Below are 27683 nucleotides of genomic sequence, written 5' to 3' on the forward strand. Positions count from 1 at the left end.
ATGGCTGGAGAACTGCGGATGAGTGGTGCGCTACTGGATCCTGAAGCCATGGTTCCAGCGAGCCCCGACTTGGCGGCCGAGGAGGATCCGGCGCCCCGGCAGGAAGGTGAGCACTTCAGCCCGCGTCGGAGGACTGCCTCCACGGCTGCGGGCGGCCGGCCGTCTGCGTGGGGAGCTTGTGCCAGCCAGCGCCCACTCGCGACATCTTGGCTCAGTCCGGAGAGTAGAGGGAATTGGAGTCCACAAATGGAAAGGACACATGAAACTTTGTGCTCACTTTATTTGTTGAGCCAAGGTCCATCTTATACATTTTCCTTTTTGAAAAACAAGCTTGAACTCTGACGGAAGTATCTATCCTTAATACTGAAGACAGACGGCTCGCCTGCAGTCCGCAGAGCTGAACTGGAGTAGAATCCAGTAATAGAAATAACGCAGTTTTTCTTACCCTTAAGTTCTTTGTTCCTGACCTTGGAGATCCTATTTCCAACTTGATTTTTATTTGCCAATTTAGGTCCTTGCATATGCTAGAAAAGCACTCTACCACTGAGCTACATCCCCAATTCCTGTTTTTGGTTTTTGGTTTTTGTTTTGTTTTGTTTCGAGGCAGGGTCTCTACATAGCCCTGGGTGACCTACAGGCCAGCCTCGAACTCAGAGTTCCACCAGCCTCTGCTTCCCAAGTACTGGGTGGGGTTAAAGGCCTACAGTACTATACCTGGCCCTTTTAATTTCTTTTATTCGCCTCCCCCCCCTTTAATTTCTTAAAGATTGTTTATGTTAACATGTTTAGTTATATGTGTACTAGAATCATTTCTGTTAAAGAGAGAAATAGGTGTGACTTAATTCTGCTACTAACCTGCTTTATGACCAGCTAAAGTTGTTTACGTACAGTTTGCCCCCTTAGAAAACAACCAGTAGTTCTGATGTGAAAATGCAATAATATGAAGAGTCAGCTTTAAAGCACTGTAAGGAACTAAATTTTTACGTTGTATATGAAATATAAGAAAGTTGAACTTACAAGCCAGGGGTGATGATGGGTACCTGTGATTCCACCACATTGGTGGTAGGAGCAGGAGTGACAGGAAAAGATCATCGAGAGATGTTTGCCAAAAGATACTTAAAGAACAGCATGAAGACTAGAGTAGATCATAGTATTCTCACCATGTAATGAAGCTATGTGAGGTAGTAAAAAACTCCTTGTTTTAATCGTTTTTTAAAAATTTAAATATAAAAACAAATGCCTTTAACAGACGACTTTATTATATTTCTTGAAAATATTTGAAATTACTGCATCAAGGACCAGTACTTGGCTGTTATTTACATTTAAGCTGTTCTTTTGTATCTGTCGCATATGAGAAAAACATAAATAGTTTCTGTAACAGTTTCTTTAGTAGTTACTCAGGCACTCCTGTAGTAGCAATTGTATCAGTCCATATCCCTGCTTTGCTCTTAAAGTGTGCAATTTAGATATGCGTACAGTGATATGAATGAGAACTCCTGGAAAGAAGCTATGTGTGCAAAGGCTGATTGATTTTAATGAGACAGAGAAGTTGTGGACCCTAATTGTAGTTTATCTTGGGCTACTTTAAATAGTCACTCCTTGCCCACCTCTATGTCAGATCTAATATCCCATCATTAACAAATAAGTCAGATCTAACATCCTATGGCTAGCAGGTGCAGCTTTACAGCATTTTGAATGCATTAACTAGTTTCTACCAGTCAGAGGGCTAAGAATGCTATCAGAATTTGTCATTTACACTTGAGAGTTCTATGCCCACCTATAACTTGACTCTTGTTTCCATCAAAGTATTTGAAAATGTCTTGATTTATGACTTTTTGTTGTTGTTTGTTCTGTTACTATATTAAAAAAAAAAAAAGCTTAACAAAACTGCTTCCACACAGAATGTAGAATTTGGCTTAACCTAAAACTGTGTTTCTGGGTACGCTGGCTAATTTTCTGTTAACTTTATACAAGCTAGAGTTATCCGAAAGGACCGAACCTCAATTGAGAAAATGCCTCCATAAGATCCATCTGTAGGCCATTTTCTTAATTAGTGATTGACAGGGAGAGCCAGTCATTTATGGATGGTGCCATCCCTGGGCTGGTGGTCCTGGATTTCTAAGAAAGCAGACTGAGCAAGCCATGCTGATCAAGCCAGTAAGCAGTACCCCTCCATGGCCTCTGCATCAACTCCTGCCTCCAAGTTTCTACCTTGCTTGAGGTCCTACCCTCACTGCTTTTGATGATGGGTTATTATAAGGAACTATGAGTGAAATAAACTCTTTCTTCTCCAAGTTGCTTTTGGTCATGCTATTTCATGACAACAATAACCTTAACTAAGACAGTACTTATATTTTGCTCCAGAATAAACTCTGTTATCCCTTCCCAAGTGGTAATTGTGTTTCTGTGTTGATAGGATGGTTTTCATTTTTTTTTTATCCCTTCGGCTGTCAGGTCACCCTAACTGTTGGATAGTGTACACAGGATTGTCATTTTCATAGGTAGGAAAATAATACTGTTTGATTTCTTGTCTTTATTTTAGGAAACAGTGTTTAGCTTCTTCTATGTGAGCTTTTAAATCTGCTTTTGGAGTTGAACTCAACATGGCAGCCATAATATCTTCATTGGAAAACTTGTCTTTGAATGAAATTGTCCAATAATAGAAATCTAAAGTTCTGGCTTTATTTTGAGGAGCACTAGATCATGTGCGTACATACATCATGTGCACATAAACTTTCCCAATAATTCATGTATTCCATTTGATTTTCATAAAATGCATATAAGATGTTCTTCCTATGGTGGTGGTGCACGCCTTTAATCCCAGCACTTGGGAGGCAGAGGCAGGCGGATCTCTGTGAGTTCGAGACCAGCCTGGTCTACAAGAGCTAGTTCCAGGACAGGCTCCAAAACCACAGAGAAACCTTGTCTCAAAAAACCAAAAAAAAAAAAAAAAGATCAGTCATCATAGTGATGGTCTAGCAGGCCTTGATAGTCTTTGAACTTTAATTTATTCCCATGACTTTCCAAATTCCAAATAGTTAATCATACAGAATTAGTCAAATTCTCTGTGTTTTGGTTGATTTAGTGATGCTGTGTTTTTATCTCAGGTGGTTTGTAAGTGTGTTTTTTGTCTTCTGACAGCACAGCAGTATAAATTAGCAAGTTTTTTTTTTCTGTAATATATGTAGTAATTCACTGTTGTTTACAGTTTCTGGAAATCAAATGTTGAAAGCATGGCCCTGTTTCGGACCCCCTGGAGCTGGAGTTATAGACAGTTATAAGCTGCCATGTGGGTGCCGGGAATTGAACCCAGGTCCTCTGGAAGAATAGTCAGTGCTCCTAACTGCTGAGCCATCTCTCCAGTCCCGTGGCCCTGTTTCGAAAGATAAAAATGTTTCTGGACAGTTCTTCACTGCTTAAAATATGCAGATATTTTCAGTATCTGTTTCTAAAGCTCTTCTCTAACAGTTCATATGTGAAAACATCACATAATACAAAACAGTTATCTTGTTCATCAGATGGAGCTGTGGCATTGATTCTTTTTTTAAAAAAAATATTTATTTATTATTACACAGTGTTCAGTCTGCATGCCAGAAGAGGGAGCTGGATCAAATTATAGATGGTTGTGAGCCATTATATGGCTGCTGGGAATTGAACTCAGAACCTCTGGAAGATCAGCCAGTGCTCTTAACCTCTGAGCCATCTCTCCAGCCCATGGCATTGATTCTTAACAGATTACAAAAATTTGTAATGAGTGGGGTTTTCTTTTATTCAGTATAAAATGTTCCTTTGGAAATCTGCAACCAACAATGTTGACTTTACAGTCTTCAGCTTAATGATCATGTGCTTTAGAAATTTGTCTTGTTCAGCTATGGAATAATGTTCTTTATAGAACATAAAAGCTGTGAATGGAGAACCATCTAAAGTGGAAAATCAGGAACAAGACATGGCTGCCTACTCTCTCTCCACATTTATTAAATAGAGAGCGAGAGCGAGAGCGAGAGCGAGAGCGAGAGCGAGAGAGAGAGAGAGAGAGAGAGAGAGAACAAGACCAGACCTCAAAACCTGCCCCCAATGACACACCTCATCCATCAGTGCCACACCTCCTAATCCTTCCTAAATGGACCTCCGACTGTGAACCAAGCATTTAGATATGAGTCTATGGGGACCTTTCTCATTATAACAATCACAGTAAGAAATTACCTTTGGGTATACTTTAATCAATAATTCTGATGGCCTCACAGACAAGAAAATAGAAAGGGGAAAACAGATGTAGGAAATAAAGGAAGTCAAGGAAAGAAAGTCTAGTAAAAGTTCACATACCTTCACTGAGACCTCAGGAAAGCACTCTGCCAGCCTTAAGAGCTATCATTGGCATTATTTATTTAGTAATCACTTTGCTTACAAAAATAATCTTTATTACATAGAATTAGATATGCTAGTATCCAATCATAGCTTATGAAATCCAATTACACCAGCTCATGTCTAAGGTAGTTTGCATTTTCTGCTTCTTGCCATACACAGAGTCACTGGAATTAGAAATCTATCTAGTTGTAAATCAAGTAAATCTTATGCAATCTTAAGAATCTCATTCTGTTTTTTGAGGGGCCACTGACAGACTCATAGAAAATAGAGGTCTCAACATACCTTTTGAGAAGGAGTATAGGGATGTAGTTCCTTTTTTATTACTAGTTTTTTTTAGAAATTAATATAAGATTTTCTTGTGAATGTATGTGTGCTTGTGCGGGTTCATCTGTACCACAAACATACAACAGCTTGCACAGGCCAGAAGAGGGCATTGGGTTTCCTATGAGCTGCCACACGGGTGCTGGGCCTCTGTAAGAGTACGTGTTTCTAACTGCTGAGCTTAGTGTACTGTTTTTGCAGTGGGTAACATAAGTTTGATTCCCAGCACCCACACTGAGTGACTTACAATTGCTTGTAACTCCAGATACAGGGAGTTCTAATACCTCTGGCCTTAATACACTCACCCCCACAGACAGGCTTACACACATACAAGGAAAAAAATATATCTTTGAAAATCAAAATCATTACCTTTGAAAAAGAACTTGTATGGCTTCCAAAATCATCACAGATAGTCACAAAAATATCTGAAATTTTCTAACTGGTTGTTTGAAGTATAATTTGCATTTCAAGATGTTTAAGCTTCAATAACTAGTGATATTACTGATCATGAAAGGTTTTGTAGAGTATTCATCCTCAAAAATCCTTATTTTTATTTTGTTTGGATTATCTAAATAGACTTGCAATTAGGAACACTATCTAATAACTAAATAGTTGAGTTTGTTTGTTATGTTGTTTTAGGTTTACTCCAGGATGCAGATCCATGCAGTGATCAGAACTGTCATGTTAAGCCAGGTGCTGCTGTAAAAACTCTTATGCCAGAAGGAAAAATTATTTTTCCACAGATTATCCCAACAAATGAACTTTTGTTTTATGAGAGATTCAGAGCCTATCAAGATTACATTTTAGGTGAGTATTTGTCTTTATATAGCTTTATTTTATAAGTAGATTGTCCTCAGATTGTCAGTTGTTCTGAGAAAATGAATTCAAGTAAATTTATTAACTTCTCATTCTTCTAATTCTTAATTTGTAGCTGACTGTAAGGCCTCTGAGGTAAAGGAATTCACAGTCAACTTCTTGGAAAAGGTCCTTGAACCATCTGGATGGTGGGCGGTCTGGCACACTAATGTGTTTGAGGTGCTTGTTGAGGTAAGTTGAATTCTCTTATGAAGACATTTTGCTATGCTTTCCTCTGTGTTTCTGCTTTTGTTCTCCAGGTCCTGAGTTGAATTAATCTGTTTGTTTTTAATCTTCTTTGGAATCATTGATCATTTTAAGGTTATATGTGATAGTTTTCATAATATTGGCATCCTCATACATGTGTGGCATACTTTGTTCTCATCTGTTGCCCTCCCCACCCACCCCTTCTACATGGTTCCCTCCTTCCCCCTTAGTTCCAGCTTCTGCTTTCTTATCACATGTATTCCTTTACCCTCTTTGTTTTATACTGCTCAGATCTTTTCATGATCTCTTTCCTTATTCATATATTTTTAAATTCATTCATTGTGTGGTGCATGTGGAAGCCGGAGCATAGCTTGTGAAAATCACTTCTCTCCTTACACCTTGTAGATTCATGGCCTCAAAATCAGGTAGTCAGGCTTGGCAGCAAGCACCTTTATCGGCTGAGCCTTGCCAATCTCTCTAGATTCTTGACCACAGTTGTATAAAATATATACCTATACCAGTGAACTTTTGACATCTTCATCTGACATTTTAAATATTTCAGTGTCTAAACTTAGCAGTTGAAAAGTTGTGTTATTGGAAGTATCTTGTTACTTTTTTCCAATTATTTGTGCATTTTGTGATGAACTTTCACATCTGTTGGTTTAGTAAGTATCTTTATTTTATTTGGAGATATTACATGGACAGCTTCCTCTTGAGGTTTTAGTTTCCAATACCACTCAGTCAGGAGAACACAATTATGATGTCTCAACACTGAACTGTAGAAGATATAGAAATACATTTAAAATTGATTAAAGCCCACTAATACATCACTGCTGACCATAAGGAGAAAATGGGAAAACTTATGTAGAATGTGCTTTGAAGTTAAAAATTATTTAGGATAAATGTGTATATAGTAAGTTAATAAGGTAAAAGAAAGAGACTGGGAAAAGGGAAAAATAGAAGAGAAGCAAGGTTAAGTAAATGAAAAGAAGGGAGGAGAGGTTGTGGAGAAAGGGGTACACTCATCCATTGCTGGTGGGAATACAAACTTGTGCAACCACTTTGGAAAACAGTATGGCGGTTTCTCAGGAATTTCGGGATCCACCTACCCCTGGACCCAGCAATACCACTCTTGGGAATATACCCAAGAAATGCCCTATCATACAACAAAAGTATATGCTCAAGTATGTTCATAGCAGCATTGTTTGTAATAGCCAGAACCTGGAAACAACCTAGATGCCCTTCAATGGAAGAATGGATGAAGAAAGTATGGAATATATACATATTAGAGTATTACTCAGCAGTAAAAAAACGATGACTTCCTGAATTTTGCAGGCAAATGAACGGAAATAGAAAACACTATACTGAGTGAGGTGAGCCAGACCCAAAAAGAGGAACATGGGATGTACTCACTCATATTTGGTTTCTAGCCATGAATAGGGGACGTTGAGCCTATTATGCGTGATCCTAGAGAAGCTAATTAAGAAGGTGAACCCTAAGAAAAACATTTAGGCGATGAAAGGAGACAGAGACAAAGACCCACATTGGAGCACCGGACTGAAATCTCAAGGTCCAAATCAAGAGCAGGAGACAGAGCACGAGCAAGGAACTCAGGACCGCGAGGGGTGCACCCACACACTGAGACAATGGGGATGTTCTATCAGGAACTCACCAAGGCCAGCTGGCCTGGGTCTGAAAAAGCATGTATAAAACCGGACTTGCTGAACATAATGGACAATGAGGACTACTGAGAACTCAAGAACAATGGCAATGGTTTTTGTTTTTGGTTTTTTTTCGAGACAGGGTTTCTCTGTGGTTTTTTTTTGGAGCCTGTCCTGGAACTAGCTCTTGTAGACCAGGCTGGTCTCGAACTCACAGAGATCCGCCTGCCTCTGCCTCCCGAGTGCTGGGATTAAAGGCGTGCACCACCACCACCCAGCTGGCAATGGGTTTTTGATCCTACTGCACGTACTGGCTTTGTGGGAGCCTAGGCAGTTTGGATGCTCACCTTACTAGACCTGGATGGAGGTGGGTGGTCCTTGGACTTCCCACAGGGCAGGGAACCCGGATTACTCTTAGGGATGATGAGGGAGGGGAACTTGATGGGGAAGGGGGAGGGAAATGGGAGGTGGTGGCAGGGAGAAGGCAGAAATCTTTAATAAATAAATAAATAAACTGAAAAAAAGAGAGAGAGAGGAGAAGAAAGAGCAAGAAATTAGAAAACGTGAAAACAAGGAAAAAAGAAAGTTTGTTTTTACTTCCAGGGATGAGAATTTCAAAATTATCTAAATACATAAAGAGGAATAAAAATTAAAATTTATTTTTAAAGCAAAACCAGTAAATACTACTAAAACTGTATTGCCAAAGAAAAGGGAGGGAAGGGGTTATAAGACCCCAAAAAGGGGGGAATAGATTACCCTTTAATGAAAAAGGTTCACAAACAGCTGAATGTCCGAAGGGGAGTAATAAAACCATTTTTAAAAATATAGTGAAATAAAAATACAGCTGATATTATACTAAAGACAAAAGGCTGAGGCACAGCAAAATATAAGGGGCAAATAATAATAGTAAAACTGGAAACTGTAATATGCACAGGGTGGGAGAGGTAGAAAGTCACTGGTCTTGTGGACTTTTATCTCCTGTGGCTGATGCTGGTGTTGGGACTGTATTTGACAAGGTTCTGATGTTCACCACAGCGGTCTTTAATTTAGAAGTTTGCCTTTTGTCACCAGTGGGCTGTGCAGATTCTGTCAGCCTCCTGGTGTTTCCCAGTTTATACCCATGAGGTGGATACTTGGTAGTTATCTCTCCAATGCATTAAGAGTGTAAGAAACAGCTGCTACACTGAACTCTTGAATAGGTTTAGCCTGTCTGTACATTAAAAGTTTTAAATATTAATCACAGCCAGGCCGCAGTGGTACACACTTTAATCCCTTGAGAGGCAAAGGTAGGTGGATCTCTGAGATCAACACCAGCCTGGTCTACAGAGAGAATTCCAGGACAGCCAGGCAGTTGCACAGAGAAACCCTGTCTTAAAAACCATAGATAGATAGATAGATAGATAGATAGATAGATAGATAGATAGATAGATAGATAGATAGATAGACACTGTGAATCACACTGGTGAAGGGATGGAGCTGTAGTTTATAGCAGTGAATGACAGATGTGTGACTCTGGAGGTTGATTGCCCTGTTGAGTTCAGACTTAGGGTAATGAGTTATTCTCAGTTGATAACTTCTACTTTTGACAGCTGAGACTAGGCCTACTTTTCTCTGCACTTTACTCCAGCATTTTTCTACTTTTCAGCATCTGACCCATCTCTCTCCAGCTAGCACCCAGAATTGTCCTCCATCTGGGCTTGTGGCATGTGTTAAATTCAAGCTTCCTTTATTGTTCTTCATACTGAGGTCCCTGATTTTTAGCTCAGTTTCAAATAAGTAACATGGTGCCTGGCCTCTGCTCTCCAAGTCATACAGAGTAATAGAGTAGAATTCCAGAGGAATCACTGCTTCACCAAAACTCACAGCTGGCTTTAAGGCTTGTGAAAACTGTTGGCTTGTTCTGAGGTAGAACTCTTCATTCTCTTCTACTGGTACCCACCTTACTTACCTTTTGGAGGAGGAGGCTTCTGTTTCCCCTCCAGCTTGCTAAAGAACTCGATTCACCTTTTTCTCAGTACTTTTCTGCTTTCCTATCACTGCTGTTTTAGTCTATAGTGCTGTTTGTCTTTCTCTTTGAGATATTCTGTTTTTTAACATTCTGAGACTTTTTTTCACTGTGTCTCAGAGAAGCAGTTTCTTTTCTGCCATCTTACCCAGAAATCTTCTTGTTTATTTTTCACCTTGATTTTAGGCTGAGGCTAAGAACCAGTTCTGTTTTCTTTATTCTTAAAAGGCATTCTAACCCATTTCATACTATAAAACGTAGATTAAGCCTGGCGGTGGTGGTGCACGTCTTTAATCCCAGCACTCAGGAGGCAGAAGCAAGTGAATCTCTGTGAGTTTAAGACCAGCCTGGTCTACAAGAGTTAGTTCCAAGACAGGCTCCAAAGCTACAGAGAAAAACTTGTCTCAAAAAACAAAAAAGCTGGGTTATAAAGAGTATTTTATATGTGTGTTTCAATTTTGATTTCTGGGTATTAAAATGAATAACATTACTTTGAATTTCAGGTTACAAATGTGGACTTTTCAGCTTTGAAGGCAGCAGTGAGACTCACAGAGCCATGCGTCTATGAATCTAAATTGAGCACTTTTACCTTGGCGAATGTGAAGGAGCTTTTGGACCTGAAGGAGTTTCAGCTGCCTCTGCAGGAGTTGTGGGTGGTGTCGGATGACTCACATGAATTTCACCAGATGGCACTTGCGATTGAGCATGTCAGGTAGAAAGGAATGTTGAAGTGACCCTGTGGTCAGAACTATAACTTAGGTGAAATAATTCTGGCCCTTTTCTGTCATGATACTTAAACCTGAGTCCTTATGACTCCTAGGAAATGTTTTCAGCTCTGAGCCACACATCCACGCCCTAGGAAAGTCTTTTAAAAATTAAACAGAAATTTTAATATACCTTATCACTTCTAACTTGTTGAAAAGTTGAAAGATGTGCATGGAATTCTTGGTTATTGTTCAAATTCTTCAAATGTTGACAAAATATAAAGGATTCTTAATTTTATGAATTTAGAAACTCCCTTTTGTAGGGAATATTTCTCTGTCCTGCCAGCCAGCTCCTAAATAAACAATTAATTATGAAAGCTCAGCTAATAGGTCAAGCTTGTTTGTAACCTGCTCTTATTTATAACTTAAATTTACTCATTTCTATTCATTTATGTGCTGCCACGTGGCTCATGGCTTGTTACTTTATACCCTACATGTTCTGCTTTTTCTGAGTCTGGCTGGCTTCCCCCCCCACCCCTTTTTTTAATTTCCAGTCTTCTCTCTGCCCCGAAAATCCTGCATAGCTGTTGGCCCTTTAACTTTTCAGTAAACCAATCACAGTAACATATTTTTGCACAATGTAAAGGAATATTCCACAACAGGCGTTTAAGTAATGAATGCTAAGGCTTGTGGTTGATAAATTTTGAATGTAATAGGACAGAAAAAAAATGAAAGGTGAGAAAATAGATATGGTATATTTTGGTGTGATAGTAAGTCTTAGTTGTCTAAACAAATTATCTTTCACAAATAAAATTCCAAAGAAATATACATTTGAAAAGATATTAAGAATGATAAAATTAGCTGGGAACTGGAAGATTAGGTAATGTGATATCAGTCATATTGTTTTGTGTTTCATAGTCTAAAAAGGTACTTTGTACTTTTGATTCCTTTAGTGGTTTAAACTGATCTTACTGAGTCCTCCCTAACACCCAGACTTACTATGCTCAGATTGACCTTATCAAAGCAAGACCCCTAAAAAGTGATTAGCACCTAGACTTTTATATACATGACTGGAAATGACATGAGTACTAAAAGAATTACTGTGTTGAGATGACTGTTCGTGGTTGTTTCTTAGAGAAAGACATATGAACTTGAATCTGAAACGTTAGCTAGGGAAGCAGGACAAGTGCAGGATGTCAGTGAGATTAAGATGTTCAGAACACAGTCCTAGGAGAAACCAGAGTGGATGTTTTTGTAGATCAGAAGGTACAGAGTTTGTCAGTCAGTTATTTCTATAAGAGACCAGTGGGAGAACACTGAAGAGTATTCATTGTTTCTGTAAAACAAAAGCAGGGAGATGGAATAGGGAGGTCAGTTAAGAAGCATGGTCAGGAGAAGCAAACATATGTGCTTGCACTAGAGCGGGGCATTCATAGGACAGGACAGAAACTGAGAAAGAGCAACTGGGACTTGAGCATCTAAAGGAGGCTGATGTGTGAGGGCCATTCTAGTTTTCTGCTTTGAAAGAGTAAACTCTGGAAGAGATGCACAGTGACTGATGCATATATATCTACTACTGTGTTAGTATGGGTAATATTTGAGCTAGATAAAAAATTTAAATATATTTACCAAGTAGAGAAAGTAGGAGGCATTTGACCAACATACTACAAGGGAATATGAAAGAATATGTGAAATTGGGAGTTTGCATGTAAGGGATTTAAAGCTTACATGCTTTAAAAGCAGAAGTGCTTTAAAGATACATGCTCAAAATGAACGAATAGTATGTCTGAGATTTAGAAATTCACTGTTAACATGATACAGGAGAGAAGATGGATAAGTGACTTGGGTAGAAGGGGGGGAGATTACCTGAATTTTTGAACTTGCTGTTCATATTGTCTGTGTTTTCTTTTATCATATATGTTTGAAATTTTTCGATAATATGTTAACACATCTGGGGAGTTTTAAAGAAAATATAGATCTTTCTTTCCCCTCTGAGATTCTGATTTATTGATTTAGATTAAGTTTTTGTTGTTTTGTTTTTGAGATAGACTCACTATGTAAACCTTGCTAACTTGGAACTTAGTATGTAGACCAGGTTGGCCTCAAATTCAGAGATCTACTTGCTTCTGCCTCCCAAGTACTAGGACTAAAGATATACACCACCACCCAACTAGGAAATATAAGTCTTGAAAGTATACAGGGGACTCTAATGTGTAGTCGTGGTTGGGATCTAATGCTTTATTTTATATCTCTATATCATCACATTCACTGCTTTAATAAAAGCAATAGATCTTACCAGTAAGTACTAGATTTATATCTGTTGTTATATCTTATCCCTTGTCTCTGAAAGAAGGAAATATTACATTGATTTACCCATGGGACATTACTCATTTAGAGGCCAAATCAGCATTTCACCTGAAATACATTTAAAACAACTTTTATTTAAACCCCAATTTCTTTCTTTACTACCTAAACAAATGACACTGCCATCTATCAAGTTACTGATGGTCAGCAGATAGTTGTGTTGCAATGTAAGTCTTGCCAGGGCATCTGATGACACACACCTATAATATCAGCACTCATGAGATGGGGGATTAAGGGTTCAAAGCCAGCTTGGACTATAGTACACAATTGTGTCTCAAAAAGCTAAACAGACAAAACCTAGCCCCACTTTAAAAAAAAAAAAAAAAAAAAAACACACAGAAACAAATCACCCTAACAACAATATTACAATTTTGTAAAGAAACTTATTTGAGGGTCTTTATTTTATGTGACTCATGAATGTCAACTGTAGCAAATACCCAAAATTGACATATCGTAGAAAATAATGTTTACTTGATTTGTTGGCAGGTAGGATTGCTTTGATTTCCTGTTTATCTCTCACCTTTTCATAATTCCAGCTGTTAAGACATAAAAATCTTTAAGACATGTAAAACTAAGATTTTATACCTTTTTGTTATGACACAGTGCCCCAACAAAAGCAACTTAGTTGGAAAAAGGTTTCTTTTAGCTTGCTGTTCATAGACATAGCCCATCATAGTAAGGAAGGTGGCAGCAGTATAATGCCATCCCCAAGCCTTGTATAGATAGGCATGATGGAAGCAGAGAAATAACTGAAAGTATAGCCAGGCTAAAACCTTAAAGCTTTGTGCCCCATGTTTCTTTCAACAAGACTCAATCTAAACGGTCCGAACCTTCCCAAACATTGCCACCTGCTAAGAACCAAGTGTTAACCCACTTGAGCCTATGGTAAACATCTCATATTCAAACCACAGCACCTACCTTTTGAACCAGCAGTTGAATTTGATTGATATTAAGCTTCTTTTCAGGTTTTTCTACAAAAATATTTGGAGGAGTTGGGATGAAGAAGAGGAGGATGAGTATGATTATTTTGTCAGATGTGTTGAACCTCGATTGAGATTGTAAGTATTTATTACTGATGTGATAGACACATACACACACACAATAGCTTCTGTTGCACCAATAGTGTAGTCATGCCAAGTTATTAAAAAAGCATTGTGGGAAAACAGACACCTGCATTGTGTGTGTATATATGCACACTTTTTTTGTTTGTTTTGGTTTTGGGGTTTTGGTTTTTCGAGACAGGGTTTCTCTGTATGTAGCTTTGGAGCCTGTCCTGGAGCTAGCTCTTGTAGACCAGGCTGGCCTCGAACTCACAGAGATCTGCCTGCCGCTGCCTCCTGAGTGCTGGGATTAAGGGCGTGCACCACCACCGCCCGGTTTACATGAACACTTGTAGTCTGACTTGTTTTGATTTTGTTTGTTCGTTCGTTTTGAGATAGAAACTCTATGACCCAATTTGGCTTTGAACTTGTGATTGTCCTACCTCAGTCCCACTAGTATTGTGATAATAGCCTATGCCACCATGCCTGGCTATTTATGAACTAAATTTAACTTAAAAATAGAGTTTTAAGAATTCCATATTAAAAGCTTGTAAATCTGAATTGTTGGGATGTAGGCTGCTCCAAGACTTCTTCAGAGGCCCCAATGAAAAGAAAAAGGGAACAGGGAATTCTAGTTCTGTGTCCTTACCCAGGGGTAAACTTGGCAAGATTCCAATATAGGACTGATGCCAGGGCCTTGAAGGAGTTACGATTTTGGCTCCTGGAAACCTGGCTTTCCCCTCTGAAGGGCTATGGTTATCGGTGTCTGTAAAGGTTGTTGTATCTAAGGAATTCTCTGTTTTCTTTGTCAACATTATCTAATTTAGTTCTCTGCTGTTCTTGGCGCTTTGGCCCCTTGCAAACAGTGTATAAGATGCTCTACTTTTTAATAGACTTGCTTGAAATAAGTTATCAGCTTATGAAAGGCCTCCTGGTTCCAACAATCTGTCTCCTGTATTTCTCATTTCTCCCCCTGCATCTCAACACCTAGCCGTTTGGGACCCTTAATACTGTGTATTCAGTTCACTGAATAAGATTGAACTGAGCTAGTACATTATGAATCCTAGATATTGTTAAGAGACGAAATATTTTCTAAGTTTGTTCTGGTTGTTCTTAAGCAGCAATGGTTAATTTTAATAGATGTGAAATTTAATTATAGATAAATATCATATGTATCTGGCATATTTGATCTTTACCTGAAGAAAAAAAATGTTCTGATTTGACACTCTTGCATGTACTAACAATGATTATTTAATATTGTATTGAGAACCTAAGGGATAATTTGTTGTTGTTGTTATGGAGAAGAAACTATGACACTTGATGGAGAAAATGGTATGATAGAAATATTGGCAGATGTATGGGAAAAGTTTCCTGTGCTTATAGAAGAGCTGTCCAATAGGCAACATTTAAAAGTAATCAAACCATATTGTTTTGATTTTATATTATGTGTGTTTTGCCTTTCTAATTCAAAATATGCTATGCAAAAACGTAGGGAGCTGATATGCAACTGTTGATGTATTATTTCCAGACTTCAAAGTATCCATATAATAAGAAATGTGCTAATTAACATGGTTGCAGAAATGCTAAGGGACTTTCTTTAAAACTTGAACTTGGTTTTCACAGTTCAATCTGACACATCAATCAGTGATGGTCCCTGGTTTGTTGTTTGGAAAGTGGATTTGCAGATTATCTTTAGATGCATATAGGTTAACTAAAGAGGAAGAATAAAAAAGTAAGAAGTGACCTAAGAATGGTGACTTGCAGACAAAGAGAGTGCTAAAAATAATGGTAAAATAAGCTGAATCTAAAAAAATAAGCTGAGTTTTGAAGGAGTAAATCAAATCCTAATGATAGGAAAATGTATTAGAAAAGGGAATGGATTTCAATTTGCTTTTAATCTTTCAGGTATTATGATATACTTGAAGATCGAGTTCCCTCAGGATTGATTGTTGACTACCATAATCTGTTGTCTCAATGTGAAGAGAGTTATAGGAAATTTTTAAATCTGAGAAGCAGTTTGTCAAATTGCAGTTCTGATTCTGAGCAGGAAAATATCTCCATGGTGGAAGGGTTAAATTTGTATTCAGAGATTGAACAGTTGAAACAGAAGCTAAAACTCATTGAGAATCCTTTGTTGAGGTATGTGTCTTATTGTTTTTAATTATTTAGCATGTCATCTTACTAGCTATCTTAGTGAGAACTGATGGCTCTTGTTTTTTTGTTTTGTTTTTTTTGTTTTTTAAGATATGTTTTTGGTTATCAGAAGAATTCTAATATCCAAGCCAAGGGTGCTCGTCAAAACGGCCAGAAGGTCACCCATGTGGTTTCCTCCACCATGAAGACAGGTCTGCTGCGGTCTCTATTCAGGGACAGGTTTTGTGAGGAGTCTTGCAGAGAAGAAACAGAAATTCAGGTAAAAGAAATGATTGCTCTAAGTAACTGCTTTTGATTAATTCCAAGTGTTCATCAATTCTACAAAGTGTTTGCAGGAAGTTTCTGGAGTTGGTTTTCTGTGAGATCCAAATAGTAAAGCACTGTTCTTTTTCAGTGATGGCAATGCAGAGGTGCACACCGAGCCAAATGCACTATTGAAAAGATAAATAAAAACAAAGTTTGGATTCATTTTCAAATGAGACATGAAGGTGTTTGAAGTAACCCAAGTGACTTTGGGAAATGTATATTTATAATGTGTTGTTTTCTAGTTTCATAGTGATCTTTTATCTGCTATAAATGCCTGCCACGAGGGTGACACCGTCATTATTTGTCCCGGTCATTATGTGGTTCATGGCGCTTGCTCCATAGCTGACTCCATTGAGTTGGAAGGTGAGTATGGAAGATCATAACCAAACTTTCACTCATAGTAAGTAACTGTAAATTGGTGATCTTGATTAAATCCATAATTCAACCCGTGTGATTTCAAGTGAGGTGCTTTGACACATTAAGGATATTTAAATCATGTAAGAAATTAACCCAATGTTTAAACAGTTTGAATCATGGGTGTTTATAAAGTCTAGGTTCCAGAAGATTGATAGTTTATAGAATGGAAATATATTTCTAGAACAAAAGAGTGTGTGTGTGTGTGTGTGTGTGTGTAAACTTATTAAATATCTTACAAAGTAGTGGATTTCTTTATGATGTTCATACATGTTTGGTTTTCACTTACTCTTGCCACAATCTCTGCCTGTCACTATCTCCTGCTTCCCTGTCCGTGTTTTAACCCTTGGATCCCTAGTACTCACACTTCTACTTTCATATCACATGTGTTCTATTATTTTTCGCACCCATCCTTTTGTGACATATACATACATCCCTTCCATCTAAATACAAATATATAAAAATTAAAAGCTAAGATAAACATATAAGAGAGAAAATGAGGTGTTTGTCTTTCTGGAGTCTTAATATTTTCTACTTCCATTTACCTGTGAACTTTATAATTTCATATCTTTTTAGGACTGAATTTTATATATGTACCACAGTATGTGTATTGTATATATGTATCACAATTTCATTATCCATTATCAGTAGATAGATATCTAGTCTATTTTTTTTCCATTATTAATGGAACAGCAATTTTAAATATGGATGACTAAGTATCTCTTTAGAAGGTTTGAAGAGTTCTTTGAGTGTATGTCTGGGGGTGGATATAGCAGGATCATATTTAAGGTGGTTTTAGCATCTTGAGAAACTTTCATACTGATTTCCATAGTCCATATTACATTCCTACTAATAGTGAATAAGAATTTCTCTTTCCACATCTTCACCCGCATTTGTTGTCATTCGTTTTCTTAATAATGGTCTTTCTAACTATGGTGAGATAAAATCTCAGGGTTGTTTTTAATTTGCATTTCCCTAATGGCTAAGAATATTACTTTTAAAGATATTTATTGGACATTTGCAACTCTTCTTTGAACATTCTCTTTTTAGTTTCATGGTCTGCTTTTTCATTGAGTTGCTTGTTTTGTTTTAGCATTTTGAGTGTGTGTATGTATGTATGTATATATATAAAATATATCTTTTGAGCCGGGCGGTGGTGGCGCACGCCTTTAATCCCAGCACTCGGGAGGCAGAGGCAGGCGGATCTCTGTGAGTTCGAGACCAGCCTGGTCTACAAGAGCTAGTTCCAGGACAGGCTCCAAAACCACAGAGAAACCCTGTCTCGAAAAACCAAAAAAAAAAAACCAAAAAAAAAAAAAAAAATATCTTTTGAGTAGATATATATTATCTTTTTAATGTATAGCTGAAAAATGTTTTCTCCCATTTTGAAGAGTACATTTTCCCTCAATTAACGGGACCCTTTGCTGTATGGAAGCTTTTTAATTTCATGAGGGCAAAGTTATTGTTTGTTGATCTTATTTCCTTGAATACATGGAATCCTTACCTATGCATAGTTCTTGGAGTTTCCCGTATTTATCCCTCTAACACTTTCAGAGTTTTAGGTGTTATGTTTAGACCTTTAATCCATTTATAATTTTTTTTCTGTCCAGGGTGAGCAATAAACATCTACTTTCATTCTTCTATATGTGTGTACTTTTTCCAGGCACACTTGTTAAAGAAACTGTCTTTTTTACAATGAATAGTTTTGGCACCTTTGCCAAAAATCAAGTGACCGTTGCTCCATGAGTTTGTATCTGGATCTTACTCACCAGTACCATGTTGCTTTCTGTAAATGGTGATTTTTTTTTTAAATACTCATTAGTCCCTTGCCTTTATTAGGACTCTTTTAAAAACACATATATATATATATATATATATTTCTATTTATTTTCCTTGTTTGACAGTTTCATATATATGTTCTGATATGACTTTATTCATCCTCTCTTGCCTTTTATCATCTCTTCTTTTCCATCTGAGCTACTTCTTCCTACGTAGTACCCTAATGGCTACAACATTACAGAAAATGATAAGCCCTTCCTCTTCAGCAATCATTGCCAGTCATTAGCTCCTCAGGAAGGAATGAAGTTTTGTCTATCCAATATAGAAAACTGAACAGTTCAGTCTTGTATAAATATACAAAAATGCTGTTTGTTCATGGTTACAGTGGCCATACCCTATGTGAATGGCAGCAGTTCATGATACTCTTTCCAATCTTCTGATTCTTAAATTATTTAGTTCCCTGTTTCCTAATCCTTGGATGGCAGTTGTTGCAGCAGAGGTTGATATAAATGTCACTTAACAGTCATGTATTCTTAACAGTGTGACCAGATATGTGTCTTCCTCTTTGCAAAGGATAACATCATGTTTAGAAAGCAGTTTGACAGCATGTGCATATATGGAGACAAGGGTAGCATGCTCTTCCTTTGGGCCCATGAGCTTCTCAGCCATAGGAATTTGGCTAGGTTTATAGTACCAGCTATGTAATCTATCAGGAGAAGCAAACCCTGCATCCATTCACAAAGCAGTTAGCTATTGCCAAGATAGTCATTCTGCCATTGTATTAGTGAGCATATTCTGTCTGGCCAGTGTGTGTTATTGCATGCATATTCTACAAATGGGGGAGACTGTTGATAAGATTTTTCCCTTAACAGTCTGGATAACGCCCCCTAATACTGTGAGCCCTAGCCAGCTCTGCACAGTCCATATCATTTTCTGTGTCCTTTAACAAAAGTGTGTTATACTCAAGTTCTGGTGAGTGACTATGAGTAGTGACAATGGTCTATGTTCTTTTTGGGACTTCTGAGACATTTCTGGTCAACAGGTCATAGGGCACTACACCACTTCTGGTACTAGGCTCTTGTTTAAAAGCTTATAACTTCTGTGAACAGCATTATACATACACGAGGGTACTTCCCTTTCAAACTTTCTTTTAATTTAAATTCTTTTTCAAACTTGCTTTTAATTTAAATTCTTTAAGATACTTTTTTTTTACTTTATAAAGTACTGTTTCTATATAGATTTTATTGCTTCCTTAGTTTTGTTTCCATTTTTCCTATCTTCCCAATATCCCCATATCCCTACCCGAACCTACCCCCCACTTTCATGTCACTGCTTTTAGTACCTCCTCCCTGAGTGCTTCCTCTGTCCATGGCATCTTGGTAGTGTCTATAGGGAGCTTTAATTTTTAAAAATAAAATCTAAATTTAGAAACTATGTATACAAGAAAGAAAATAAGGGTTTCCATTTCTGGGCCTAGGTTACTCAGTGTAATACTTTCCAGTTCCACTCATTTTCCTGCAAATTTCATTTTTTTTTTTTTTGGCTGTACGGAATTCCATTGTGCATATGTACTTTATTTTCATTGTCCATTTGGCTGTTAGACATTTAGATCATCTTAATTTTTTTTTGTATGCAGACAGTTCTCTTAACTTTTCTTAAGTGTTTTACTCTCTTCCTTAGGATATGGTCTACCAGATGACATTGTCATAGAAAAGAGGGGCAAAGGAGATACTTTTGTGGATTGCATGGGTATGAATGTTAAAATTTCAAGCATAAAATTTATTCAGCATGATTCTGTAGAAGGAATCTTAAGTAAGTATCTGGATGTTTGGTGTATTATTTGTTTTGAGCTTTGAGAGAAAAGTTTTCATGGAAGATAAAATTTAATACCACTTGCATATTGGCTGGTTAATACTTCATGTTCATAGTCATGACGATTTAGAGATCCTCATGGTGAGAAATAACTCCGTTTATTCTTGAAAACTTACTTATTTCTTTTCTATTAGTGTTTTGTGGTGGTGGTTTGGTTTGGTTTTTGAGACAGGCTATCACTCTGAACCTAGCTATTATGGCAAATGGCAATCCTGCCTCAGCCTCCTGAACCCTGAGTTTATAAACATGTCTCAATACATCTAATACTAGGATAACAGTGTTAAAGTGATAGAACCCTTTACATGTTTCCTAGTAGTAGATGATTAGATTTTTAGATTCTATCCTTATAGGATCAGATTAGTTTCCCTGGAGTATGTTTTCTTATAAGAATGAACATGCTACCTCTGTACTCTTTGTTGCTGGTACATGTGCCCCTTCCACATGCAGCTCCTTTTCCTCTGTGCCTCTCTACATTGTAACATATCTGGGGAGCTCTTATCAGATACCATTGTGTTCTGAGTTTACAGATACTAGACTTGTGTGTGAGGAATTTTGTTATAGACACACCAAAAAGACCAAGACATTGCTCTAGTATTTGTTTTATGGGGGATGCATTCACCTGTTTTCAAGGTCCTTTTTCAAAGGTACCCAACAAAGCTGTTCATTGATATATATGTATCAGTAATAATAAAAGAATATTATATACATTTTTATAATGATATGCGCTTTTGCATTTCTTAGATCAAGTTGTTCGTGTGTGTGTGTGTGTGTGTGTGTGTGTGTGTGTGTGTGTGTGTGTGAATGTGGGTACCTACCTACCATTCTGTGACTGGGGCAGGGCAGTCAGAAACCAACCTTATGTGTCAGTCATTGTAGACGGAGGCTGCTCATTCGTTTTCCAGCCACCCAGACACATAACCACACATAAACTGTATGAATTAAAACACTGCTTGGCCCATTAGCTTGTGCATATTTCTAGCTAGTTCTTGCATCTTAAATTAACCCATTTCTATTTTATATTTTACCACAAGGCTCATTATTTACCTGGGTGTCTGTCTCCTTTGGCAGCTACATGGCTTCTCACTAACTTCACCTTCTTTCCTCCTCTATCTGCTTGGAATTTTCATCCTTCTCTATTTTAATAATCCACTGGCCGAGACAGCTTTGTTCATTAACCAGTAAGAGCAACACATGCAGGACTTCTCACACCAAGTCATCATCTTCCACCTTGTCAGAGGCAGGATCTCTTTATTATTAACTGATGTTTATACCAGGGTAGCTGGCCTGGGATCTTTTGGGGATTCTCTTGTGTCTACTTCTCATCCTACTATAGGATCACTGAGATTACCAGTGTGCATTACTGTGCCTGGCTTTACCTGAGTTCTGGGCATATAAACTTAGGTCCTCATACTTAGCAAGTGCTTTAGCTACTGAGCCAGTCATTTATTATTAAAAATATTGCCTTTAGTTTTTAGAAAATAACTCAAAACAGGTACTGCTTCATATTTTATGAGTTTGTAACATGTGTAACAAAATTTAAATGTTACTCTGAAAAATATCTTATTGTATGATTATGGTCTAAACCCTCACAGTTTGTACAATCTTCCTGCTTTTGCATTCCATTTTGGAAACATCAGCCATCTTAACCTTCATCATAACCCTGATAAACTTTCTAGTTTTCCCTTCTGGGAGCATCCAGTTGTTTATCCTTTACATAGAAATCCTTATTGAATAAAAATTATTCCATCTTTATAGCTGTTTACCTCTTTTACTTATGTTTTTTTTTTCTTAATCTCATGGCACATGTGCTTGATTACTGAGAGTAGGCACTGAAAAGCAAAACTTAAAAAAAAAGGAAAAAGTAATCTAAATCAGTAGCAATGACATGGTGATTTTGAGTTTATTCTCAGCAGGAAGCCTGTCAGCTTCAGGAAAAGGTGTGGACTAATTGTTTACATTTAGAACTCCTAAGAGACCATAGTGTTCTTAGAATTTAAACTTCATTTTTTATAACTGCCTATAGTTTAACCTGTTTTTATCCACATCTTGCTTGAAAAATTATGGTGGATTTTGCTTTAAGGTTAATGTCAACCTGTTGGCTGCTTTCAGCCAGTATTGCCATGGCATATACATAAACATATACATTATATGGTCAGAGACCTGAAATAGTACGTAACTTAAAGCTATGCATTAATGCATTAGCTTAAATTGTAAAAGCTGATTACATGGGAAGTTCAGGGCAAGTAAAGTTGGTTACACTGTTCTCTTAAAGGTCAGTATGATAGTTTGAATGAGAATGGCCCCCATTGACTATTTGAACCGTGCTTCCCAGTTGGTGGTCTGTTGGGAAGGGCTAGAAGGTATGGTCTTGAAGGTGTGTTATTGGCAGTGGACCTTAAAGTTTCAAAAGCCCACGTCAGGCCTGCTTTCTGCCTGATCAGGATGTAAAAATCTCATCTACTTCTCTAGCACCGTGCCTCCCTGTCTGCCACCATGCTTCCCATTGTAATAATATACTAACCCTCCAAAACTGCTAAGCAAACCCCTGATTAAATGCTTTCTCTTATTTCTCTTATAAGAATTACCTTGCTCATGATAAAGCACTGGAACAGTGACCAAGACAGCAGATTAATTGTAAATAGGCTGACTACACAACAGGATAGATAGGTTAAGTACATAGACTTAAATGATATTAACACATATTATTAACTTGACTACAAAGTGCATCAAAAGTGTTTGGGAAGTCAAGAGATATCTTTATAAATCACAACATCTAATGTTAGCTGTAAACTGTTTGTGATATTGGTATATCACTTAAAGTAGTTGAATTGATATTTTTGTTACAGTCATTCATCATGGCAAGACCACACTGGAAAACTGCGTACTGCAATGTGAAACTACAGGAGTCACAGTACGCACATCAGCAGAACTTTTCATGAAGAACTCAGATGTATATGGTGCCAAGGTATTGCTTTGTCTTTAGGAAGAAGTAGTTATGGTGTTTAAGTTCAAAATAAATCAAACAAATAGGATACCAAGATGTAAATCTATTTCTTCAAGGAAATTCAGACATTAATAATCTAGTCATCTAAAATTTGGGTAGTTATTAAACATAAGGCCTCTATAGCATTTTATAAACAAGGCACTGGGAGGGAAAATGATTATCTAACTTTCCCTATGATAACCTTAAGAAGGATAGACCCTTAAGATTATATCCTCGTGGGACTAGAGAGGTGGCTTGGTGACTAAGAGGACCCAGGTTCACTTTCCAACACCCATGTCAGCAGACTAACACCCATTTGTAACTTCTACTCCAGAGGATCTGACACCCTTTTTGTGGACTCTGGGTATCTGTACTCACATGTGCATAGGCCTACATATATATGACAGAAGTTCATATTGCTAGTCTTCCTCAATCACTTTTATATTATTTTTGAGGTAGAGTCTCACTGAATCTGGAGCTCAGTTAGTCTGAACGACAATGAAATCCAGTGATTCTCCTGTCTGTCCTCCCAGCACTGGAATTGCAGGTTCACACTGTTGTGCCTGATTTTTTATGTGTCTGTTTGGGATCCAAACATTTCATGCTTGTGTTTCAGGCACTTTAGTAAACAAACCATTTTTTTTCAGTTCCATAAATGTAATTTTTAAAAGTGATTAGTTATCAATAATTACTTATCGTTGGAGTATTGCTTGGTACCCCAATATTGCTTGATAGCAGTATGGAATAGAACTGCCTAATAAAGGCCAGCAAAAAACTTGAAAAACTGAGTTTGGTCCCTAAGAACCAAAATGGAAGAAGGGAGAACCAACTCCTATAAGTTATCTTCTGATTTCCACAGGTACACCATAGCATGTGTACACACACACGTGTGTGTGTAAAATTATATACATCCACAAAATAAATAAATGTAAAAGACCTAATAAAAGTTATCTTTAAAGCTTTTTTATTTTGCATTTATGACATTTGAAAGGCTAAGAGAAGTGATAGTAATAAACCTTTATGGTTGTGTCTTTTTAAATATTTATTTTATTTGTATGTATGTGACTGTTCTTAAATATGGTTGTGAGCCACCATATGGGTTCTAGGAATTAAACTCTGGGTCCTTTGGATGAGCAGCCAGTGCTCCTAACTGCTGAGCCATCTCTCCAGCCCCTACTCTTCACTTTTTAAAGTGGGTGCCTCATATTTTATAGGGTGCTGGTATAGAAATATATCCTGGGAGTAAGTGTACCCTGACTGACAATGGGATCCATCACTGCAAGGAAGGGATCCTCATTAAGGTGGGTATTGACTGAAGCATTTTTTCTAAGTGAGAATGATTTTACCTAAAATGTTATGTGTATTTACTTCTCATGTTGTGTTATGTTATTTTTTTTTGTAAAGTATAAACAATACATAAATTTTAAGAAAACTAATAATAATTAAAACTCTTCTGATACCTGGGGTTGTGGTGGTGCACACCTTAATCTAGCACCCGGGAGACAGAGGCAGACAAATCTCTTAAGTTTGCGGCCAGCCAGTTCTACAGAGTGAGTTCCAATATAGCCAAGACTACATAAACTCTATTTTGAAAAACTGAGAAAAAAGAAAAGGGTCTTCCAATAATCTTATGTTATCTTTAGATCTGCAGAAATGACAGCAACAATTACTTTGAACTCACTGCTACAACTTACTAATAAGCATAGCTTTTGTACTTTCATTTTTAGAAATAGAGTGGGGGAAAGGTAGAGAATTTATGAAACGTGTTTAATATGACAGTTCCTTAACCTATTTGTTTTCAATGTCACAGGACTTCCTTGATGAGCATTATGATATTCCCAAAATTTCAATGATAAATAACATTATACATAACAATGAAGGCTATGGTGTTGTTTTGGTGAAGCCTACGATTTTCTGTGATCTACAGGAAAATGCCCAAAATGAAACTGATGGTATGCTATGTTTAGTAATTTGATTAAAATATGTAAATGTACTTATTGTAGGTTCGGTCCCAAAACTTGGGAGAGAAGATCGAAGCCCAAAGTCATACTTAGCTATGGAGAGTCAGAGATCACTTTTGAAAACAAACAAACATTGACTATGCTTGTTCGTAGAGATGTAGGAGCTTGGTGAAGCCATTATAGAAACTAAGTGTGAAAGAAACTTTCAAATTTGACTTGTTGATCTGTTTATTCAGAGCTTTGGTGTGATTCAGTGGAGGTCCCTTATCTTTGTCTTCTTGTAAGCGTGTAAAACAAGGTGACTTCTGTAGGTATTTGTGAAGGATAAAAGCCAGAAAAGAATTTTCCAGGTTGAAGGTTGCTTTTGCCTGGAGTGTGTTGGAGTTTACATTTACTTTTCATGGGTAAAAGTAACTCCCGGTCACCATTGTTCCTGGCAGTAATGGTGAATGCAGTGGAAATCTGTGAATTTCAAGCCATTGATATAAATCACTTTTAAATATCAGCCATAAAGAAATATAAAGTATTGGTGTGGCAATGGAAATTTTGAGACAGTTTAAAGAATAGGCCTTGTCATTGTTCAGGATCCTTCCCTCTCAGGGTAAAATTGAGATGTATGTTAAACAGAATGTTACCTTGAAAGCTCTGGTGGAAAAATCCTATTTCTGAGTTTCTCTTCAGCAACTAGCAAGGGGGAAAACACACACACACACAAGCAAATAAGAAAAAGCAAAAACAAAAAAACTTTAAAAGCCTTAATTGTATTGCTTGGTGATAATACAAAATCTTTTTCTCATTTAATAATCATGAGAGTACCCTCTTGAGGATGGGAATCATGAAGTCAGTTAATTAGATGGTAGATTGAGAGTTCATTTAAGAAAAGTAGCACTATTATACTATTCTTTGCATCATAGCTCCCAGTGCAGAGCTTAGCTGATAATAAATGTCCAGGAAAATGTCTGTCCAGTGACTAAGATTCTAGGATGAAGAAGGTAAATGAAGTTTAAAATTGGTGACCCTATCAGTGTCATGAACCTTTGCAAGAAAATTCATTGAGATTCTTATAGTAAAGAATTAGTAAAATCCTGTTATAAACTCTTGGCAGAAAATACTTGAGTCTAACAGCTTGTGTTACAAATATCCCCTTGTTGCTTTAGACTATATATTTAACAACTTTATAATTTGTTTCCTCAGACAATATAACAGAGAGAAATAGAGAGGTGGGTGCTACTGAAGGATTAGATCTGGAAGAAATGCTTCAGTGTGTGACTAGCAAAATGGAACTTTCTGCCACAGCTAACTTTTCTGAACAAGCTAAGGGAAACTGTGAAATTATAAATGAACTACTTGCTACTTCCATGCAAAAAGGCCGGATGAAGAAACGATTGAGCGAACTTGGAATTATACAAGCTGATGACAACATAATGTCACAGGAGATGTTTATTGAAATTATGGGAAACCAGTTTAAGTGGAATGGCAAAGGGAGTTTTGGCACATTTCTTTACTAATATCAATAGCTAACAAATAGTGTATTTTGAACATATCCTGAGAATCATGTTGCTTATGCAGTTTACTTCATTTGCTTCATGGCTGTATATTATATAATATATACTTGATTGAGCTTGTGTAAAATGTGTATTTGCTTCTATCTACATGTTTTCTTCATGGCTGTATATTATGTAATGTGCACTTGTTTGAGCTTGTGTAAAATATGTATTCTATCTGCATGTTTTCTTCATGGCTGTATTTTATATTGCTTCATTGGGCTTGTGTAAAATATGTATTTCTATCTACATGTATTAGATACAAAGCATTTCTTTTTAAGAAAGCCACAAAAAAAGAAAAAACATAAAATATGGCTGTAGATGTAGCTCAGTAATAGAACATGTGTCTAACGTGCCCAATGCCCATGCCTAGGTTCAATACCCAGCATTTCTCTTCACCTCCCTCACAAAAGGAAACTGATTGTAGATTTCTTATCTAGAAAAGTGTGCTTTCTTAAATACACAGTTCTCCCATATTAAGGCTAGTGGTACTTTTTTTTCTTGTAAAGTCACTTCAGCATTGAAAGTGGAGAAGAAAGAGATGCAAGATGTAAGAACAAGCATGAAGTAGATGTCATGTTTGCAGTGTTCTTTTCTTTGAGATAGGGCCCCTACATAGCAATTGCGATCCAGAAACTCAGTGTATAGACCATGCTAGCCTCGAACTCATTGATCTGCCTGCTTCTGCTTCCTGAGTGCACGAAGCATGTGATTAAAAACACATGCCATCATACCTAGCTTGCGTGGAATACATTTTTATATTGAAATGTATTGTCATCAAAACAACTAAATAACAGGTTATGGATATGAAACAAATGTCTTCGGAATCAATGTTGAATATAAATGATTAATAAGAAAGCATCTTTTTACTACAGTATATTAATCTATTTCCCCTCTTGATGCTTTCTGCCCCCTCCCCTTTTCTACTTAAGTCAGTATCTTTTATACCTCTTCTGGTTTAAAACTGGTCATTAATGTCCATGAGCCTCTGATCTCCCACCTCTACCTCCCAATGCTCTAAGATCACTGACCTGGAGCACTATTTCCCATGAAACATCTGAGGGTCACTTTGCCCCTTTCCCAGAGACTGAGTCAAAACATCAAGTAGTATGTGCATGTGTAGTTGTTAACTGAGTCAACACCTAAGG

At 37.2% G+C, this 27683-nt stretch overlaps 1 protein-coding gene across 3 annotated transcripts; it reads left to right on the forward strand.

The window, feature by feature from the left end:
* Shcbp1 (SHC binding and spindle associated 1) lies at positions 1-27131 on the forward strand. Of its 3 annotated transcripts, none has more exons than XM_057752677.1 (13): positions 1-106; positions 5326-5493; positions 5618-5733; positions 9918-10126; positions 13448-13540; positions 15428-15661; positions 15767-15935; positions 16225-16345; positions 19856-19987; positions 22894-23012; positions 24245-24331; positions 24841-24982; positions 26186-27131. In XM_057752677.1, the coding sequence occupies exons 1-13, from the start codon at positions 1-3 to the stop codon at positions 26497-26499; spliced, it is 2010 nt and encodes a 669-aa protein (XP_057608660.1). In that variant the 3' UTR covers positions 26500-27131. The 3 variants fall into 3 exon arrangements, with proteins under 3 accessions (XP_057608660.1, XP_057608661.1, XP_057608662.1); XM_057752679.1 differs by lacking the exon at positions 1-106 and adding an exon at positions 2661-2705; XM_057752678.1 differs by lacking the exon at positions 19856-19987 and having other exon boundaries at positions 13-106.
* The last annotated feature ends 552 nt before the right edge of the window (positions 27132-27683 follow it).

Source organism: Chionomys nivalis, chromosome 20 (genome assembly GCF_950005125.1).
Source record: "Chionomys nivalis chromosome 20, mChiNiv1.1, whole genome shotgun sequence".
NCBI classification, from domain to species: Eukaryota; Metazoa; Chordata; class Mammalia; order Rodentia; family Cricetidae; genus Chionomys; species Chionomys nivalis.

What these genes read in the sequence shown, in the direction of transcription:
- Shcbp1 (XM_057752677.1), top strand. Translation starts at nt 1, where the DNA reads ATGGCTGGAGAACTGCGGATGAGTGGTGCGCTACTGGATCCTGAAGCC. An exon ending in TGTTTGAGGTGCTTGTTGAG is followed by an intron (nt 5,734 to 9,917) that starts GTAAGTTGAATT and finishes TTTGAATTTCAG; the next exon opens with GTTACAAATGTGGACTTTTC. An exon ending in CTTGCGATTGAGCATGTCAG is followed by an intron (nt 10,127 to 13,447) that starts GTAGAAAGGAAT and finishes GCTTCTTTTCAG; the next exon opens with GTTTTTCTACAAAAATATTT.